The sequence below is a fragment of the Colletes gigas genome, unplaced genomic scaffold (assembly GCF_013123115.1).
Source record: "Colletes gigas isolate AHSC1104 unplaced genomic scaffold, ASM1312311v1 Colletes_gigas_Sc00007, whole genome shotgun sequence".
Classification (NCBI taxonomy): Eukaryota; Metazoa; Arthropoda; class Insecta; order Hymenoptera; family Colletidae; genus Colletes; species Colletes gigas.
Window position 1 is genome coordinate 6,758,485 of NW_025106636.1, and position 20,350 is coordinate 6,778,834.

Here is a 20,350-nt window from a genome sequence, read left to right on the forward strand (position 1 = left end):
TTTTCGTGGGACAACCTTTTTTGTATTCGCAATAGTTTCCGAGATATCGAACCACATAGAACTCCCATTCTTCCCTTTATGGATATTTTTCATCCTGTGGTATGGACATGTATGGGGGAAAAAATATGGCGGATAATTACAAATTTGTGGCGTCAGCTCCTGTGCCTGCCACCAGAGGGCTACGCTCTTGTCTCTCTCGCAAGCGCTCGACTGACCCCTCCGTTCCTACGCATACGCTCCTCAACCGACTACCTGATATCCCAGGGCCTGCTAGGAAGCCTTACTAGCGAGTTCAGTAACATGCCCAAAACCCTTAAAAAATATAAACCGGTTGGAACACAGCGAGCGGTAACTTGTACTCGTACTTTCCCGAGTTGTATTTCGGTGTCGAGTATCCGTCGAAAAATAAAATTTCTGCTCCCTCCTGGCAGCCTGTCCCTCATTGTTATTGCAGTAACTTTTCGACCCCGGTACGTGACACGTCGCGGCGATGGCCAGGGAAAAAGAAGGTCGACGGCGAAAGATCGCGGAGAGGTCCGGTTGGGTCGCGTGGCCTCGGCCTTCGGCGTCCCGCGCTCTCCGTGGACGAAGACGAAGGAGAGACGGAGGAGCAAGGAGAAGAAGCGCCGGCGGGGATGAGGACGAGAGAGGGCGCTGATGGGAGGGGGAGTTACTGGAAATAGCAGGAGAGGTTGTCGGAACGGGGCTGCGGCGTTCCTTCATGCGGCGATCGGACCGCACGAGGCCGCGCTTGCGCCTCCGATCCCCCGGCGACTGATCTTGCGCCCTGCGCCCCCGTCTACGGGGTGCGTCCGTGCCGGCGACACACTCCATGGACGGCAGACAGTTCCCACGGCACTCGACGGACGCCGTTTCTCGTAAAACCTCGCCTCTGCTCGACTCTCGCGTCGATACCTCCGCGACCTAACCCTGACCGGGCCGAACGACATGTTCCGCGCCGTCTGAACCCGCCGCCGCCGCCGCCGCACGCCGTGTCGAGTTTCCTCGCGTGCACGCGACCCCGGAGTCCAAGGGGATGCTGCGTCTCGACGCGGCTAGTTCCAACGTGGCGAGCGGCTAGAAGGCCTACGACGAACCACGAACCAACCACTGCCCCATGGCTCTGACGGAGTACATGACGACGTTTCGTCTCGGAACAGCGACAGCAGGTACGACCGTGCAGCATCCGGACCCACGGACGACCAGCTCGTCGACTAGGGAGCCGCGGTTCGTATTGCCCCGTCGCGGACGTCGCGTCTGCGATAAGTAGCGAACGGGACTGGTCGCTGGTGGACACGGATCAATGTAAACGACCGAGACGCTGGCCGTCCAGCATCCTCCACGCGAGTCAAGATACAAAGAGGGTAAAGGAACTGTTGACCATCGACGTTCGACGTCCTACGGGAGATCGAGAAGTGTTCAAGTGTGACGTCCTTTCAACCGGTCTTCCCTCGACGAAGGTTACGAGTTCGCGTCGATTACGCCTAGACTCGTGACCCATACGGTTCGATTCGATTGGGAAAAAGTTTACCCCCGGACTGTTGGCGGACTGACATGCCTCGCGAAACGTCTGTGGGAAGTTGAAGGCTGCTACGATACGGACGGGAGAGCGATCGCTGGTAAGGTAAGTGCCAAGTTACCGGACGAGGAGGGGGCGGGAGGAGGGGTAGTTTCGAAGAAAGTTTTTCGAACGTTTCCGAATCGATGCATCGCCGCCACCGAGACACCTCGTGCACCCCGTTCACGAGACACGCACGCGATTTTTATCGCGTTGCCGCAGTTCCGGAATGCTTCGCGTCTTGCTCTAGCTACGAATCTCGCGAAAGAAGTAATTGGAAACAATCCTAACCTCTGAATCCCAAATATGGCATTGCTGAAACGGACGTTTCAATCATCCACGGTTCTTGTAGGTCCCATTGCACCGAGATATTTGAAAGCAATTGTGTCTTTGAGGTGTCTTTGCTGATACTAACAGGAGACGTATAGTTCTGAATTCCAAACAGTTTTAATTGCACCAAGGTGCTTGACCTCCCTGGCAATTAGAAAGAATCCAAACGTAACGAAAATCTACTCCCACCACCCAATAATGAATTCTAAAAATTGCTAAAACTCAAGTGGACGAGTAATTGAGGTTCTCAGTTTAAGAATACTACGAAGCCTCCACAGTTGTTTCAGACTCGTTTGGTAAACCTTTATCGCCTGCATGGCGACGGAGACAGAATTTTAACAAAGATCGTCGGGGTTCGGATAACTGGTTCTCTCTGTACGAGGGGAGAGGTGGTCGAAAAGTCACTCGAGGGTGGCAGTTTCGTCGTGTTCGCGGCAAAAGCTGGTTTCGCTGACGAGTCGTCGGGTGAGCGAGCCGGAAGTGCTAACAAAGACGGGACATTTATCGGAAGCTGTTAACGCGGCTAACTCGGGACAACGGCGAAATTACTGTGACCGACGAAGCTTAAAAACCTGATCGTTGGACAGTTCGAATCAAATTCTCGCGAACGTTGCGCTAACCGATCGAGTTTCGCCCAGAAGATGGGACATACTTTGAATGTATGCATTTGAAACATTGAGGATGGGTTAGAAGATATACTTTGAGCACTAGGAATGAGTTAGACTATATATCTTGTATACTACATAGAATACATACTTTGAACATTAACATGTTCACTGTTCATGACCCGTATACGGGTCATAGCGCCATGCTATTGGATGCGCCGCTAAGAAACCGGACAGTGAACGTGTTAAGGACCCTTTAAAAGCAATTCTTTAAACGCAGCTAATTAGAAGATACATTTCGATCGCTGATCCAGAAAGAAAGCGTCGAACGTGGTGGATTAGTTGAGAGGCGCATCGTGAAAATTGAGAAAGGTTAAGCGTTCGAGGAGCCTTATGAATGGCGATCGCGAAGATGCCCTAAACGAAGCAGAAAGAAGAGAGTAAAACGAAAATAAGCTGCTCGTTCGGGCGAGCGATGCCAGTCATTGTTCGATCCGCAACAGTGGGACGCGTCTGTCGATTCGTCAGTGAAATTCGCTTTTACTCGGTGTAAAGGCGCAGGCGTCGCAACCACATAGATAATTCATAATGACGAGGCAAGCTATAGTTGTCATTCCCGCTCGCGGAAGCTTCACGGTTTTTCTCCATCGACCATTTTCCTTTTTCCTTTTTGCATCTTCTTTCTGCCCCTCTAGTGGCCAGCCTTGCCCCTTTTCGCCTTTTTCTACAACCCCTAAGAAACTTGTAGCTCCACCAGCGCCGTGTCACAGATCTTTTAACGTAATTGGTTTCGTACACGTACGGCGTACGTGATACCTGAGCGACTGTATTTATTTTATTTATCCACTTTGGCAATTACTATTTACTGGTATTACGAACGACACAAACCCTTGTCCAAGAATATGGTAGAAATGTTTGTAATAGAAAAGAATATAGTTGCCTTTCGTGCTGTTCGATTTTGAATTTCGCGCCAAAACGAATATATTCCGTGTCCTTCAAATTTGATAGGATCGTCGAATCCTTCGAGATTTCTCCGTCGTGCGAAACGAAGCAGAAGGCAAACAACTCCACTCGCATTAGAAGCGTTAAGTGAAAATTGTTCAACTGAAGAAGCAGTTTGTTGAACTTGTGTCGTTCTACGTGTTTATCCACACCACTCCATCACGTTCAACGAGCTATCGCGTTTCGTTCGTTTTGCACCTCGAAAAGGACAACGTCAAGTCCTGTAGAGAAGTGTTTCTCATACTTTTTGACCCTCGGTAGATAATATTTTACCACTTAGAAATAAACGTCTAAGTAATTATCTAAAGTGTATTACTGGTACATTAATGAGAATCACATTTATATCGACGACATCACAAAATTCGTACTCCAATGAGTCGAGTTATAACCTCAAAATTGAGTAAAACTGGAGTTGACGATAACCAAGATATCAGTTGATGTTTCTAGCCATTTATTCGTGTCGCTGTAAATAAAAGAGAGAACGTTGAGGGTTCGTTTCGGGAAACCATATTTCCTAACTTAAAAAACGTCGAGTACGAGACTCGTGCTCAAGATTGTCGTCTGGAATTTTGTCTTTGGTCAGTGAGCCTTCAATTTTTTCACCGACTAAACAGCGTCCAGACTCGGTTGCTTTCGAGAGCTCGTAATCCTAAGGGTCTTCAGTAAATGGGCTCCCATGCCCCTACTCTCGGCCCTTCCTCTCTTTCTTTTTCGTCCAGCCGGAAGAAGAGGGATTAAGGGTAGACTTACGCGAATATCCTCCCCGTTCCTTGGTCCTTTGAGGCCTTTATTAGCGGCGTTTATGTACTCGGGGCTCGTGAAATACTCCTTCTGGAAACTTATCGCTCCGGGCATTTCAAATAACACCCTCCTCACGGTATTTTCTTCCGCTCCCGCGCAACCTGTTTTTCCCATCGCGTCGCCCGCAGTCTGCGGCGTTCAACGGCCAAGTTAATTAACCCTCTGCGCCCGGATCTAAACTCTCCTATTTCTCGCCAGACCGTCTAAATTAAAACACGAAAGTATTGCTCTTCCAACCAAAAACTCTCCATTAATCCAATCGAATCTCTCCGCTTTATTCATTTTAACAATTCTACGATTATGAAAAAAAATTTATACAGTTAGATTCGTACATAAATTTAAACCTCTTGTTTAAACGAGGTTTCCAACCCCTAAATATGAACTTCTGCAGTTAAAGAGTTTTATCCTCTGCAGTCCGAGGGACAAATGTCGCGAATGTCCACATGGGGTGACCTAACAGTTTCGAGAGATCGTAGAGGAACGTGACGAATCGTAAGAGAGGGGAAAATGCGGGGAGGGACGAATCTGACAACGAAAACCGATATACGGCGGTAAAAAGGGCCGAAAGCGAGGGGGAAAGTTTTCAATTTCACCGCGGCGAATTAAAGCGTCGACGTGAAATGAGAAATTAAAGCGCAAGAGGCACGTGAACGTCGACCGAAAACCGGTGCTGTGTTCGACCAGCGATTTTTCGAAAGCGCCATTTTTCTTTTTTTAACGATTGCAAACAATATGTAATTAAAAACAGTCGAAAAAAGGCCGTGTTTGGATTTATTTTCATCGGGATTTCCTTGCCAACCCAGTGATAATACTCTCACGAAGATGCAAAAATGAATACACAAATTTTAATTTTCAATACTGAATGAAATTTGACTATACATCCAGGAAAGATTTTTATTAATCGTTTCGCTAATTTTCTCTATTAAATACGAGTCCAAACACTAGATTTCATATAGCCGGGGTGAAATTGTTTCACATATCCGGGTATTATTTCTATCGCGTAAGTTATCGTCTACAATAACGTCGAATATCTACGAGCATTGAAAGAAACATGTGATTAGACGATGGCGGAGTATTATTTCATGGCGTTTCGGCGGATCGAGCTGGTCGATTCGTGGGGCGGCGAAGGAAATGAGGAAAGTTACGATCGAGAGAGGGCAGAAAACCGTGGCAATGTGAAAATATTTTCTCGCGGCGTTATCGAGTTTCCATCATTCATTCCGTTCGAATGCGCTCCCTGTGAAAAGCGTCGTTGCGATGAAAGTTACGCGGGCACCTTATAGGAGGACCGGCAGGAACGTTAAGAAGAAGTTAAGGGTCGCTTTATATCGCCAGAGTCACTGGAAATCCCAAGGTACCGAGCGACTGTTTGCGACTGGAACTTCGTACCACCCACCTAATCCCCTTAATTTACGTCACGGTATCGAGGAATTTCCTTGGACCTCCTTTGCTCGTTACTATCGAACATACACAGTGCGATTCCAGGAACTCGAGGTCGTAACTTCGTGTCAAGCGAAAATACAGATAAAAACTTTCTTAAAGATTCGTATTAGGAAAGTAGGAGAGACATCGAGGTTATTCGTCTCTTAATACCAACTGTCATGGCGTGTCTCTTCATCCATCTTCCTAACACTACTGTTTCTATGCGGACTAAAGTAAGGAAGACGTAACAAAACGTAGTTGAAAAACATCTGTTCAGCTCCCAACACGAGCTGTCTTGGCTTTTCTCTTTATCCATCTACTTGAGCAACTTGTCTCGTGCAGGCTGAGCACTAGGTGAGATATCAGAAAACGTGGTCGGGACACGACTCCTCAGCTCGCGAGATACCATTATCGGTTTCCTGGTTCGTTCGTCTAACGTCACTGTTCCCAAACTGGATAAGGAATATCAGAGACCCGGTGAAAATGTTTCCGAATCCCTACTTTTATAGCAGAAGACGGTACTAGACACTGAGGACACTGATATCTCAGCTCCCACGTTAGGTTCTCGAATAACTTGCTCACCCTGGGAAGCACAGTTTGCACAAAGAGACGAGAAACGTAGTAGTCAAACACTATGGTGTATCACGATCCTCCTGCGACCAATTGATTCCATCCCCGCTAGAAATTGGAAACTACCGGAGCACGGGTATTCCATGTCTCAAGATCTGCGTGGGACACGAATCTCTAAGCACTTCGCGAAGAAGAGCGACGAAGTTGGCGAGAATAGGGGGAGGGGGGAGATCCGTGCGATTAATTGCTTCGTTAATTGTTTCGCGAAGTAACAACGGTGGAAGTTCGCGATGGTAATCGGGTAATGTCATCAGGCGCGGGGGTAGCAAATAAATCGTTGGCGTTGCGAGGTCCGTAAACGGTGGGGTATTTATAGTTATAGCGAAGGGGGGAGAGGCGCGAGATAAGGAAGGAAGGGCTGGCGGGTTTGCAGGAGGGGTTAAGGAGAAAGCAAAACCAGCCTTTTTATCCTCGGAGCCGCGATGGAAGAGGTTCTCGTTCGCAAATGAGGCACGAACGGCGAGATAAGGGTGGAGAAGCCGCGGGCCAGGCCAGGGTCGAGCGTATACGCGAATAAAGGGCGATCAAACGCGATAAAAACTCTGCTCGAGAACCGATAAGACCTAATTGAATGTTCCCTCTCGATTTTAGCCGGCCATAAAGCCGGAAACTTTAGACGAGACCTGGCCTCTGCCGATAACCCCGGCCTCGCTCCCACCATTCGACACACATTTCGCTTTTGCATAACCTACTTTGCGACACACGGTGCGCATCGTAGATTTCTTTTCAGACACGACGCGTGGACCCTCGTTTCGCGTCCCTGTTACGGCCGAGAAGCCTCAGTCGATTTAAGGAACGTATTTTTTATCGCGACGGTGGCTCCAATCCTCGATAACTTAAGGGATAAAATACTTAATTTTCGATTATTGTTGTACTACGAATTTATTCCGACATATTAAGCATTGAATAGCATTTTTTAACCTTGCCTGGTTCGAGCAATTCCGCTAAAGGGAGGAACTCGTTTCACGAGCCTGCTATGGGCGAGAAATTACAGTCGATTTATTAAATCGAGCTCTTTCGCTCGATAGATTAATTTTTAATTTTTCTAGTGATAAATAGGAGGATTGAATAAGATATTAGTAGAGTTATATATTTTTTTTCTCAAGTGGAAGAAAACTGAAGCTGCCGCGATCTCTCGGTAATTACAATCATCAATCTCCTTTGAAAACAAAGAGGCAAATGAAACCGCGAGTCCATAAAACGAACCGCCCGAAAGGAAAGTGCACGCAGGATGGAATTGCGGTTCGACGACTCGGCGCTTTTATCCCTCGCGCGACGGAAACAAGATTTATCGGCGCGGCTGCCTGAGGGGGGGTTGGGGGGAGCGAAATCGTTCCTCGAATCCCGCGGAATCGTGTTAGATTTTCGTCGCGTTTCGCCGTCCGGAGGGTAAAATCGAGAAGGAACCTTGCGGTGAACCACAGGGAGGAGAGAAACGTCACTCGGAAGCGAGGCCCCAATGAAATTTTGCCCACCTTCTACAACGAGGGGTTAGCCCCACCTCCTCCATTTTACCTCGCCTTCCATCCTGTCTTCCGGCGTTCGAAATAGCACCGACATGGAAACAGGATTTTCCCAAGAAAGTCTAGACTTCGAGAGCTACCGACGGATTCTAATCACGATATTCTTTGCTTGAGGCGTGTAGGTTCCCCTAAACATATTCGCCATTCATTGCTTCGATTTACTCAAAATTACACATTAGTCGTGTGTTGCACAAGACTATTGCCAGCTCTGCTTAAATAGTGCGAAGGATCTCTGCAAAGATGTCTGGTATTTAACATATTTTGCTCACGTGTTCAGCAGATCAAAACATGCAATGCCATGACTGAACTAAGTGCCTGAGTAGCACCAAATAGAGGTGGCCAAGCTCTAGGAACGAATGCGGCGGGAGTTCCCTTGAGAATGACTGCGTTAGGTGCTCCCCTAACACATAATGCGTGGGGCGAACCTCTAGGAACGAATGCGGTAACAGCCTCCTCAGGAATGGCTGCGCTAGGTGCCTCGCTAACACCAAACTGAGAGGGCCAAGCTCTAGGAACGAGTGCAGCGGGAGTTCCCTTCTGAATGTCTGCGCTAGGTGCCCCCTAAGACATAATGCGTGGGACAAACCTCTAGGAACGAATGCGGTAACAGCCTCCTCAAGAATGACTACCCTAGGTGCCTCGCTAACACCAAACTGAGGGGGCCAAGCTCTAGGAACGAATGCGGCGGGAGTTTCCTTGAGAATGACTACCCTAGGTGCCTCGCTAACACCAAACTGAGGGGGCCAAGCTCTAAGAACAAGTGCGGTGGGAATCCCCTTGAGAATGTCTGCGCTAGGTGCCCCCTAACACATAATGCGTGGGGCGAAGTTCTGAGTTGCGTTAGGAACTGTATATTTATTTAATTTCTTGCATTTCTTGCATTTAAATACGCCTGCTCGCTGCTAAATGAAATGAAAAATTCTAACGGGCTGAGCTCGTCACTGGGAACGTCTGCACGCTTTGTAATTGACGCTAAGTAACGGGCCAACGAGGCCAGATTACTTACCTCGGGATATATACAAGGTAAACGTTACTGTTATTTGTCTGCCGGGATTCAGTTGACACGACAAGCAGATAGTTACGAGCTCGTTATCTCGTGCGAGCAGACGCATTTAATTCGAGACACGTGAACTTTTCTCGCCAGGGAAGGTGGAATTGTCGGGATCGTTTTTGCTAATGCCACTGCAGGAAATAATCGCCTCATCTTGGTGGTAGTATCCGCCTCGAAAATGGGAAGTTCGTGCTGGTTGCAATTGGTTGAATCAATTAATTGCTAATAAAACATTCATTTCGAGGCTTCTTTCAACGTGGGGTCTTACTCTCACAGAAAAGGACATCTTACGATCATAGGGAACCCGAAGAATCATTTTTAACTTAGATTAATAGTTGTGACAATCAAATTGGTATAAAATGTAGAGGGACCTAGTGCAGCATACTAATTCTAGAACTTAAGACGATTGTCCGTGTCAGAAATCTTACCCTAACAAGACAAGCGTACGCAGTACCGACTGTAACAAGAAAATTAACTGTCAATGTTATGTATGAACACGACAAGAACGAAGATGAAGATAAAGGCAAATCAAGCGTCAGCCGACCGGTGGGAAAAAGTAAAACGAATTTCGGACAGAGATGCACGGTTGGAAAGTTACGAGTATAGGTGCCATTGAATCGATTCGATTCCGATTCTCGATACCCCAGGATGATAATTCCGTGCCAGACTCCATAAACGCAACAGCACGAAACGCGGATATCTGTTATCGGAAGCGTGATCCGGCGGTGAGCTACGACACGGTTAGGTTTAATTAAAAGGCGGCTCCATAAATCTCTTGGCCGGCAGGCAGAACCGTAAAGAGTCCTTTAAACGACTTATTGGTTCTCGACCTATTTCCTTAAAGGCTTCCGCGACTTTCGTGCTCTTCGTCTCGTTTCGCCGATTCCTCCTCCTATTATACGCTCGAAAGGATCGTCTCGAGACCAACGGTGTAACCCCGCGTCTACTATCCGGTGACGCACTTGAATCCGGACGAAGTCCGCTAATTTGACGGGGAACCCCGGGCAACAGCGAATCGAACCCAAACGAATTCCGCGAGCATCACCGCGGCTGGGTGTCCCGCCTTTAGTTACCGCCGCGCTTTCTTCGTGCTTCCTCCACTCGAGTCACCTCCTTCCAGTTCTTCGCGAGTTCGTCTTGCTCCGGAAATTCGGTCCAACGTCTCTTTGTGTCCCTCTCCCTCTCGGCGTGCCACCGTGGCTGCAGACTCCCACGCCTCTAGCTGCTCCGGCTATCGATTGCGAGCTGCCAGGGCCGCGAAGATCCCTGGCTTGGCTTCGTTGTGCTAACTCGTTACGCGGTGTTACCAGCGTTACCGATTATACTGCGACCGCCGTTCCTTCTCTCCCTACCCCCCTACACCCTCTTCCTCCTCACCTCGTCATCCACACTCCTCTTTTTTACGATACACCCTTTCGAACCGTTGGGGTCAACGATTGTCTGCCTAGACGCATTGAAACGTGCTGCACACGGACTTACACTCAAATGGAAAATATTGGTATTTTTAGCTTATGCCTTTGTAACCTTTCCGGCCTCTTGGCTTCATCAATTGGGTTACCAGGGATTTTAGTGATCCAACAGTCTGTACATAAAACGATAATTAAGTTCGGCAGTGAACACATTCAAGTTTTACAACCAAAATAAATTTCACGTTGAAAGATAATAATATTGTGTCGTAGAACGATTCGCGAGAAACAAGATACGCGAGTGCACAGCGTCGAATAAACAGCCTCTTACGCCCCTAAACTACCCTCTATTTGTCTCCGTGGACATCGCCTCTATCGTTGTTCCGTATCGTTTAAATTTTTTCCTTTGTTCCTAGCCACGCGGGGCTCCGTGTCGCCTTATCGCCGCATCTACGGCTCATTTTGTAGCCACTTTCTCACGCCCAGCAGCCCCCACTCGTTCTTTTTCGTATCCTGTGGCTCGTTATCACCGTCCTCGCGCGCGCTCTTCTTTCCGCCATTGTTACACCGATCCGTCTCTGTCCACCGTTTCTGTCCCTCGCCCCCATTCCGTCACCCCCCCGCGCCACGGTGCGCGCACGTCGATTTTCCATACACGCGAAACACGAAACGTCGGAAGGAAACACGGCGAGCATATCGAAGGCAATGTAATCCCGGATGAAATGTTTGTGTAACGGGAAGAGGCACGGTTGATTCGAGTTCCCGGTCGCACAAAGCTGCCTGATAAATGAAATTCCTTTATACCCTTTTCTACGCGACGCTGGACGAGGTAAAGTTTGCGCAAACTTCGTCGCGCGAACACCAGATGCTCGCGAACGGGCCCGAGACGATCGAGCGCCATCTGTCGGCGCTTAACGCGTTATGAGACAATCGCGTTGTTCCGTTGATAATACAGCGTCACGGTGCAATCGACCGAAACCCAATGGCTGATTTGGAGACTGTTCGTAACTCACGCGAGAACGGCTCACGAGTCGTACAGAGAGCGGGTTATTTTCCTTTCAGTTTTATTCAGCGAGAACGAACAGATTAAAACTAATACAGACCGGTTCGAGCTAGAATCAAGTTTGTGTAAATTCTTTTCACGCTCGAACGTTTTTAATTTCAGCTGCATTGTTAATACGGTCGGGGGAAGCCCCGTTTATGAACGAATAAAGCCTTTGTTAGACTGTTTCATAAAATACAGCGAAAACGTTCGAATATTCATCGAAGCGTGGGAATCGATCATCCGGTCTCGCGTTGCTCCTCGAGTTCTGACTTTCCCCTATCCCCATTGTCGTTCGATCGTTCCAGCCACGCGGGAGCCATTGTTTAGACGCGATTCACTCGGATTATCTTCGTCGTGTTAATTAGTTACGCGCGTTAGCCCTCCGTCGAGGTATGCGCATCGCATAAATTCCAATTAGGCTGGCCTATCCCTGAGGGATTACTAGTCCCGCGCGAACTGGATCAAATCACGGCGCAACGTTTTCCAGAAACGCCCGCGTCTGCATTGTTGCTGAACGGGTCTACCCGCCCCAGGGGCCGTGGAACATGGGGGCACTCCGACAACCAAGGGCATTTTGCTAATAATGGTAATAAGGGAGGCCTCGCCGATTGCAATAAACTTTCGAGCGGTTCAGAGTCTCCATCGCTGCATTTGGCTATCCAACTGCTGCAGAACGTCTTGGAATTAAATTATCAGCGAATCGGGATGCCCCGAAATTCTTTCGCGTAGATTTATAAATCTTTCTCGTTACTTAGGGCGCACAACGCGGCGCAATTCGTCTCGATACGACGAATACGATGAATCGCGCTTTCATCCGAGTGGGTGCATAACGCTCGAGAACGTCCCGGCGTCGGTGTGCATCCGTGACGTCGACGTCTACGCCGTCGTCGCCGTAGGACGGTCGCGGAAAGAGGGATGCCACGACGACCCACATTCCGTCGAATTTAATTTCATGCCTTATCTCTGGTAACCACGGTACAATGCTTCAACTGGGGCGGCTGCGAAACCTTCTATCTTCCCCTTGTACGCTCCACATACACACCCGCAACCTGCGCCACCCCGTCACGGTGTCTCCACTCCTATTTGCAAACGCAATTTTTCCCCCGTGATTCCCCCGACGAAATATTCGTTTCTTCCGTTTCGTGCGGGTTATTGCTGGATTACGGATACTACGGATGGAATTCGTTGAAGAGGCGTTCGATCCGCGCACACGATGAATGGAACATGAACGTTCCTTGAGACTGGTAATTAGTTTTTCCAGCAAAATTACTATATTTACCCTTTAACGCAAAGAAAGGGGGGGGGGCAGAGGATCTTGTACCCCCTCTATTTTTAGTCATTCCCAAAAGCACGAATTTTCTTTGTAATTTTTCGTTAATCCAAACTCTTCCACCATATATCTTCCATAATGTACATCCACTGACACAGACGCGTGTAAATTGTCATGTACGTGGAATGTTTAATTTCGTTTCGTGGATGACATGTTCGGATAATAGAACGTTCATTAAGCCGTGTTTGGATGACAGTAGTTCTACGGTATTAATGAAGAAGATGAAAAACATGTACCGACAACCTCGTTTCCTTTAACGCCTGCGTGTAAACAGAGGGTGACAGTTATTTACACGCGCTCATATCCATTTATCCCTCAACGGTCCGCGGTTAATGAACGATGCACACATCGGTGCTTCGTATATGTACCGTCATGCAACATCGTGTACTCCAGGGAGAAAGAAGGATCAATCCTCGGTGGAATCGAAAATCGTATTGGCTTTCGTTGGGCCAGCGACTAATTCAAAATTATTCAACACTGTCCAAACTAGGCTCTTAACCCGGGTTTGATCGTTCTTTCCAACAATAACTTCGATGAAGATTAACAAGGGGCATTGCCCAAATGTTATAGGGATAGTTAGACTGTGTAATAAAGGGGAATAGAGTAATGATTCGTAAAACGAACGTGATTCATAAATTGAACATTTCTGTTCCCGCAATTGCGGGGATCCCCCTTGGAGCCAGTAAAGAGCGAAAGACTTCCTTTCGTCGTTTCCTTCGATAAAAATGGGTACAAGTCCGTGTGCTATTGTCGAAACAAAGTCTGGGATACCGTGGTTCTTGCACGTCCCGAGAAATTCGCGGTATCTCTGCGAGCGACTAGCACGTGAAACGTTTCTTCTTCGTTGGCCCGTTCGGTCAAAAGGCGAAAGAGATACCTGCGCCCGATACGCGCGTAGGCGTATTGAAACGAGCGTGGACACAGCGAGGAAGAGAAGCGAGTAGTTTACGGTGTATGTAGTCCACCGTGTGATAGCGTGTGTTGCCGGAGTTGCGCAGGTACATACGTCCGTTACAAAGCACGTGTACCGGGCTCTTGCACCGGTGTAGGAGGCGGATACGTGGCTGGGAGGTCGATTGTGGCTATTTCTGCGCGTACACGCCGTACGTGTACGCGCGATGGGACACGATCGTTTTATCAGCCACCGACTCGGCAGGTCTCCTCCAACTTTTGCCGGCTGGTTAAAAGCGCGAAAGCGGGACATTTATTTCGGGAAATCGAGCCGTACGATTATTAACTCGCCCGTAATGGGACGCTCGCCGGCAGGAAATTGAAAAATACAGAGGACAGATCCGGCTAGCCTGGGATACGATTCTTTTCATCGTCCATCGAGGAAATGGGAGTTCGCGCGAACGTACACGGTGATTTATACGAAGTGACCGATTGGGTTATTTCCGCAACTTGGAAAGATACAAAATTACTATTCGGACAGAAATATTCTCGCAAGCCACTCGAGGTGCCAAAAGCATCCGATGGGCGACTCCATATTTTTAAACGAAATATCGAAACTTTTTCCGAATAATAAAATCTTTTTGAATTTCGTTCGTTCGATGGAAACAATTTTTGTCTTTTTCGCTGTTTCGAGCGAAGAAAAGAGAAACAAAGTTCTTCTCGTTACAGAGTATTCGCGTACTAGCTCGTAGTTCGCTTCGATTCCTTTTTATCTGCCGCGTCGTTTCCCGCGCAAAAATCCTAACGACGTCGTTCCATCAAACGAGAATTCCTCGAACGAGGAAGACAACTGCTCGCAACGGAGAAACTTTGCCTCGATGTATATTTTCTAAAATTCCTGCGCCCTTCGATATCCGAAGTTACGTTGTCTTAAATATAGAATACCTTCGCGATATAAAGTACGACGTACTGTGGAGGAAACTGCTGCTGGATCAGCAAAAAACCGTGAGGTGTTATACGATGAAATATAGTCGCTTTGTTTGCAAAAAATGCCCGACCTTTTGGTTCCCTCGTGACAAATTCTTTATATTTGTTCATTCTACCACGTTCTACCATTAATGTTTCGAAAATGCACAATTGTTTCCGTACGAAAATATTAAAAATTGTAGGAGTTACAATGAATCCAGCGAAGGTAGTTTTTTATCTGCCTGTTTTACCAACTGATGTTCCCTGTCACGCTTAGTACCACTTGCGCTCACTAGTCGTATACGTTTACTCTTTCTTTCCCGCCGTGACCCTAACCTCCGACAACTTTTCGCCATGATCTTTGGCTTCTGTTACTCTCACTCACTCCTGGAAGGCTGTTCTTCTCTTATATCACCTTTCCCTTAACTTATTCCCCACTTTTTATCCGCAAACCTCAAAATCCAAGCCTCCGTCCATGATAACCCTTGAACCGCAGATGAACTCTCGAACTTTCAAGACCAGTTCCTGACACACACCATTAACCTCTTAAATATTACGTATTACGAATTACGTAAAGATCCCCACGAAACCTGTAACTCTCCTAGCCGGTCGCGGAAGCATCTATCTTCTCGTGTTGAGCCACGCAATCCCCAACGGGCTCTCGTCTCAAACGTCTAAGATACGCTTACCCGGGGATCACAGGATCACATACGAGGCCTTAATTGCCGAGTAAGAAGCAATTAGGGGCTGGCGTCTAATCGGATGACGGTAATCTGTGGCACAGGCTTGCCAACGCACCAGATGGACGAGGCTCGAGGGAGGATAGTAGAACGATAGGAGGCGACCGGTTGCGGCTGCAGCTGCGGCGTCGGTCGCTGCACCTGCAGCTGCAGCTGCGGCGACGGCGACGACGGCGACGCTGCCGGTAGCAGCGGTTTGATCAGACGGCGGAATGATGCAAAGCACCGGCGACTACTATCAGAGGGCGCCGCGATGCTGTCCGGGAAGAAACGCGAACGCGAACGCCGAGGCGCTACGGATCAGCACGTCCGTCAGGGGGGCGGAACTGCTCTGCTGTTGTTGCAGCTGCAGTACCGCCACTTCCACTAAGACGCCGGGGCTGTTGGCCAGCCTGGGTGTCTGTGTCCTCGTGCTTGGCTACACGCTGCTTGGCGCGTTCGCGTTCATGGCCCTGGAAGGCGGCCTCAAGTCGGTGAGTGGACGAAAAGTAGAGTCGGTATATCGAGTTACAGCTGATAATGACTTATTGCTGTTTCAGGATTCAGTGAACGAACTGCTTCCTGGTGGCTCTAAGGCCGAGGGAGGATCGTACGGAGTACCGAACCTCGAGGATGACAACTCAGCCATGGAGCTCAGGGCGCGCACCGTGGAGAGGCTTTGGAGCATCACGGAGGACCTGAACGTGCTGTACAAAGAAAACTGGACACGACTGGCGGCGAGGGAAGTGTTCGAGTTTCAGGAGAACCTGGCGCGCGGCCTCAGACGTACTTCCTCGCAATACGAACCAGTTGGATCGTCGTCCCGATCCAGGGACCACGCGATGGATAGGCGATCGCACCGCCGGTGGACATTCAGCGGTAGTCTGTTGTACTCTTTGACGCTGATCACGACAATCGGTAAAGTTTACAGAACTTTGGTTACCCCATTTACCGATTCTATGCCTTCCAGAGGGCTTGACGACTGTCAGGACCTAGAATTAGCGGAGCTCCGTAAAAGTTTACGTATGTTAGTAATGATAAAAGCAAGCTAGAATTAAGTGACATGATCCTAAATATGCATCCCTGACGTTTGATAGCACTGACTGCAAACTGACTAGTTACCTGGAGACAGTATACGAGGATGATTGTCTTATTGTCTAGACCAAGCCTGCACAAGCTAAGCTCCGGAGCTTACTACTAGGGTGCTTCACCCACTTACACCTCTATCGCTTTGAAGCAAAACTGGTTACAAGTAACCACAGAGATGGGTGGCTAAACAGTGTGGAGGACCACTCTCGTGAGCAGGCCTAGTCTAGACTATAAGTACCCCAGCTCTAGATTCTAATAAAGCTATTAGAATGTCCCGCCCACCTCACTTTTATGAAAAGACCTGGTGTATTAGACTCTCGATCCCTAACTGTAGTCCAAATAAATGGACGTTTCAGGATACGGCAGCGTAGCGCCGCGAACAGTCTGGGGTCGTTTGATCACGATAGTTTACGCACTGGCCGGGATTCCCTTGATGCTGGTCTATTTGAGCACAGTCGGCGACGTTCTCGCGAGGAGCTTCCGCCGTTTGTATGGCCGGCTTTGCAGGCCTCGTAATTGCACGAGAAAGCAACAACCGCCTCCCCCGCCGCCGCCAGTCGGTGGCATCATGAGCAAAACGTACAGATACGATAATCACGTCGATTCTAAATCCGGCAATTACTACACGGCCAGCAGAGAGAGCTCCTGCGACGATCTGGGAACGCGCGGTACCAGCAGTGCGATTCTGCTGGATTGCGGAAGCGAAGGACTGCTGCACGCTACCACCAGCTCTACCGCCGCTCTTCAGGTATCGATACCCTTTAGTGGCATCTAGTTATTAAAGTAAAATACAAAAAGAGATGACGGATTCAAAAGGATAAAGAAACACAGCAACGATTCTTAAAATGAACATCGCTTCAGACCCAATTCTTTTTTTTTTGTACGTGGAATGGCCGGCGGTCCTCCTTGGCCGACTACCCGATATCTCTAAGGCAGAGTCTGTTAGAAAGATTTACTGATGAGTCCGGTGTTGCTGGTTTACAGGATGTGACGTCCGGCAATAGTAAACGCCACTTTCATCCGTGCTCCCTGTCTCTGTCGACGAGCTCGTCGCCCGGTTATGTGGTGGAGACGAACACCGTCAGGATACCGATAAGCCTTTGCCTGGTGATCATGCTGATCTACATATGTGGCGGCGCAGTAATGTTCAATCGACTGGAGGGCTGGAGCCTCCTCGAAGGCGGTTACTTCTGCTTCACGAGCCTCGGAACGATCGGGTTCGGCGACCTGATGCCGGTCGGAAGAAACGCGGCGTCCGCCACGCTGGAGGAGCTCAGCCTGTGCGCCTGCTCGCTCTACATACTCGCCGGGATGGGCTTGATCGCCATGTGCTTCAACCTCGTCCAGGAGGAGGTGGTACGCGTGGTCAGGGTCTTCGGTAGAACCTGCGGCATGTCGTCGGGGGTGGTGGTCGGACCTATCGGTGGTACAGGTATCCCTGATGCAGGCATTCGACGGGGAACCGCTAGATCGTTCCGGGCGAGAAACAGTCTCCCGATTTCGCTTTAGGCCGTGACCATTGACACTTTGAGCCCGGCGATCGCACTCTTGCCATATGACACGGTGACATTGCCAACGCGAAAAAGATATCTCTATAACTGTAAACAGAGATGCACGGAAAGATCTAGTTTAACCAACGTCGGGCTCGAAGGTGTGAAATCTTGGAACAATTCGAGTATCGCATAACACGTTCCCACGAGTCAACAAGAGAGCGGTTCTGATCCAATCGCGTCGGGGATTTCGATCGAGCATCTTGACCACTCTGCATAACCCCTTCTTTAAAAAAAAAAGAATACAAAACAGTTGTCGTGCCACGCGTATAGAAACACCGTGCCGGCAATAATACTGACCCGGGACCGTTTGTTTTCCCCAGCAGGTGCCGGCCCTGGGCTCAAAGGGGACCTCGATGACGGCGGAGGCACCAGCGATTCGCGACTGTCCGAGCAAGAGGACGAAGCAATCGCCATGTCCATGGTGCCAACATCCTGACAGCATCAGGCCAGGAGTCCCGGCGACGGGAAGCTCCTGGCCCATGCGTCCAACACTGCCATAAAACCATCGCCCGGCCATCACTCTCTGCCGCGAAAGAAGACGCCATCCGACGTCAGGAACACCCCGTCGACGCAACAGTTCCAGCGCGCTCAGTCGCTGAGGCGTAGCTGCCTGTCGCCGACCCAGTATCACCATCAGCAGCAGCATCATCCTCATCGTCAGCAAGAGAGCTCGTTGCACTTCGAATACTTCGTGCCGCGCAGCGTCAGCGAGTTCAACCTGGCCGCGGCGGTGGTCACGGACATGGCCGTGCCCCCGCCGCCCCCCTCCACCGTTCTGCGACCTGCCTCGGCGATCACGCCACCGGTCGCCTCGGTCGCGAACCCCGCCCCTCTGAATCAGTCACGCCTCCTGGAGTGCACCAGCACCACCACCAGGAGTCGCGAGAAGATGGTCACCTTTGAGGACGAGGGCGTCAACTGTGCCACGTCCACGCCCACTAGAAAGAACGTTTCCGGCCTCGACAACGTTTTTATGTGACGCTGCGATTACGGTTGAACGCGAGCGCCATTAAACGAACTCTTGGTTTTGCAAGGAGGTTGACCGGGTTTGCCACGAAATTTCGGGACTACGGGGATGATCGGTACGATCGAGAATGTTCTGTTCGCGAAGGGGATCGTTTGCACCGTGTTTGCTCAATGACGAACGAATGCTAGACTACGAATACTGTAAGGAGGAACTGGCTGAGAAGTAGAAACGCTGGTAGGTGTAATGGAACAGCGACTCTTGATTGTATTATAATAGATTCTTCGAGCGTCGACGAGAGGAACGGCCTGCAGAATGATTGATGCACAGTGTGCTCTTTGGAAGAACGAAAAGGAAGAACGCCAAGAGCACGGTCATGTTTTCCAAAGCGATTTTGAGAATGTCTGAGCATAACTTGTGTACAGATCTCCTGATTCGAAGATATTCGAGCCGGGGATCCCCGGTTCTCGAGCGACGGAATGCCCGCCGAACGAAAGACACTAAATTTCTATCGTTTAAATTATAACAACCGTTACTGTAACACTAATTAATATTCTTATCGCTGCTGATACTCTTGTTCTTACCATTATCGTTGCTAGGTTACATAACTGTCCGCGAAACTGCGACTTCGCTGGCGAACGTACTTTGTACGACGCGCGACGCGTCACACTTCCACGAACTATCAACATACGAGATAACGCCGCCTCTTCTACCCTCTAGTATCTTTCTTCTGAAACCTGATGGTACGCTTGGCGGAAGAAATACGGCGAAGTTGTAGAATTTGAGGTCTCGGGGAAGAACCCTGCATACTTTTTAGACTTTGGCACGTAATGGTGTAAGCGTTGCAGGGTGGGAGGCGAAAAACACATTTTACGCTTTCTATCTTTAAGATTATCGTTTTCCGTGCCACTCGAGTATGTCCCTTGCACCTCGCTGTATCCCTTCCACCAAGAATGTGCCCAGTGGAGCGTAATTTGCAGTAAAATAGGAGAAGGATAATTGTATCGAGGTTGGTCCTTGAGAAAATCCAAAGCAACTTTGTCATTTCCAAACTCGATTGGCTGCTGAAGACGATAGGGCAGCCCCTCCTACTACCCATGGCTCCGCCTCTCGGTCCTTAGCCACGCCCCTCGGTTTTAGCCCCGCCCCATTTGGTTTCTCCCCCAAGCTCTATTTGAAAAACGAAGAGCAGCCAATCGATTTTGCTGTAACAATGTAACGTTGCGAAAACGTAGTTTTCTTCGCATTTTCAACTAATTTCTGTACCATAGAATCGTCCCTCCGCCATTCTGCGAATTAGGCGCCACTCTGTATTTTCGTAAAGTAAAAGACTTTTTTAAAGACTGCACGCTTACAAAGAACCCACGGATTCGTGTATACAGGGTGTTGAATGATTAATTCAACGATTGTTCTTTTCGAAATTACGATACTTAAGAGGCGGTGTAAGAGGAACAGAAAGACAGAG

At 49.1% G+C, this 20,350-nt stretch overlaps 2 protein-coding genes across 3 annotated transcripts; both read left to right on the forward strand.

The window, feature by feature from the left end:
* The first annotated feature begins 844 nt into the window (after positions 1 to 844).
* Positions 845 to 18,487, forward strand: LOC122396627 (potassium channel subfamily K member 18-like). Of its 2 annotated transcripts, none has more exons than XM_043395198.1 (6): positions 845 to 1,624; positions 15,345 to 15,773; positions 15,840 to 16,197; positions 16,725 to 17,116; positions 17,353 to 17,800; positions 18,242 to 18,487. In XM_043395198.1, exons 2-6 carry the CDS (start codon positions 15,513 to 15,515, stop codon positions 18,355 to 18,357), a joined length of 1,575 nt encoding a protein of 524 aa, XP_043251133.1. In that variant the 5' UTR covers positions 845 to 1,624; positions 15,345 to 15,512; the 3' UTR covers positions 18,358 to 18,487. The 2 variants fall into 2 exon arrangements, with proteins under 2 accessions (XP_043251133.1, XP_043251134.1); XM_043395199.1 differs by having other exon boundaries at positions 18,245 to 18,487.
* Positions 18,358 to 20,345, forward strand: LOC122396599 (the record flags this gene model as incomplete). Its single annotated transcript, XM_043395152.1, has 1 exon — positions 18,358 to 20,345. A coding segment is annotated over one exon (543 nt), but the record flags the coding sequence as incomplete, so codon positions are not given.
* Positions 20,346 to 20,350: the final 5 nt, after the last annotated feature.

Coding starts and splice junctions, on each gene's coding strand:
- LOC122396627 (XM_043395198.1), top strand. CDS start 15,513: ATGATGCAAAGCACCGGCGACTACTATCAGAGGGCGCCGCGATGCTGT. Junction 15,774..15,839: donor TGGAAGGCGGCCTCAAGTCG/GTGAGTGGACGA, acceptor TTGCTGTTTCAG/GATTCAGTGAACGAACTGCT. Junction 17,117..17,352: donor GCTCTACCGCCGCTCTTCAG/GTATCGATACCC, acceptor GCTGGTTTACAG/GATGTGACGTCCGGCAATAG.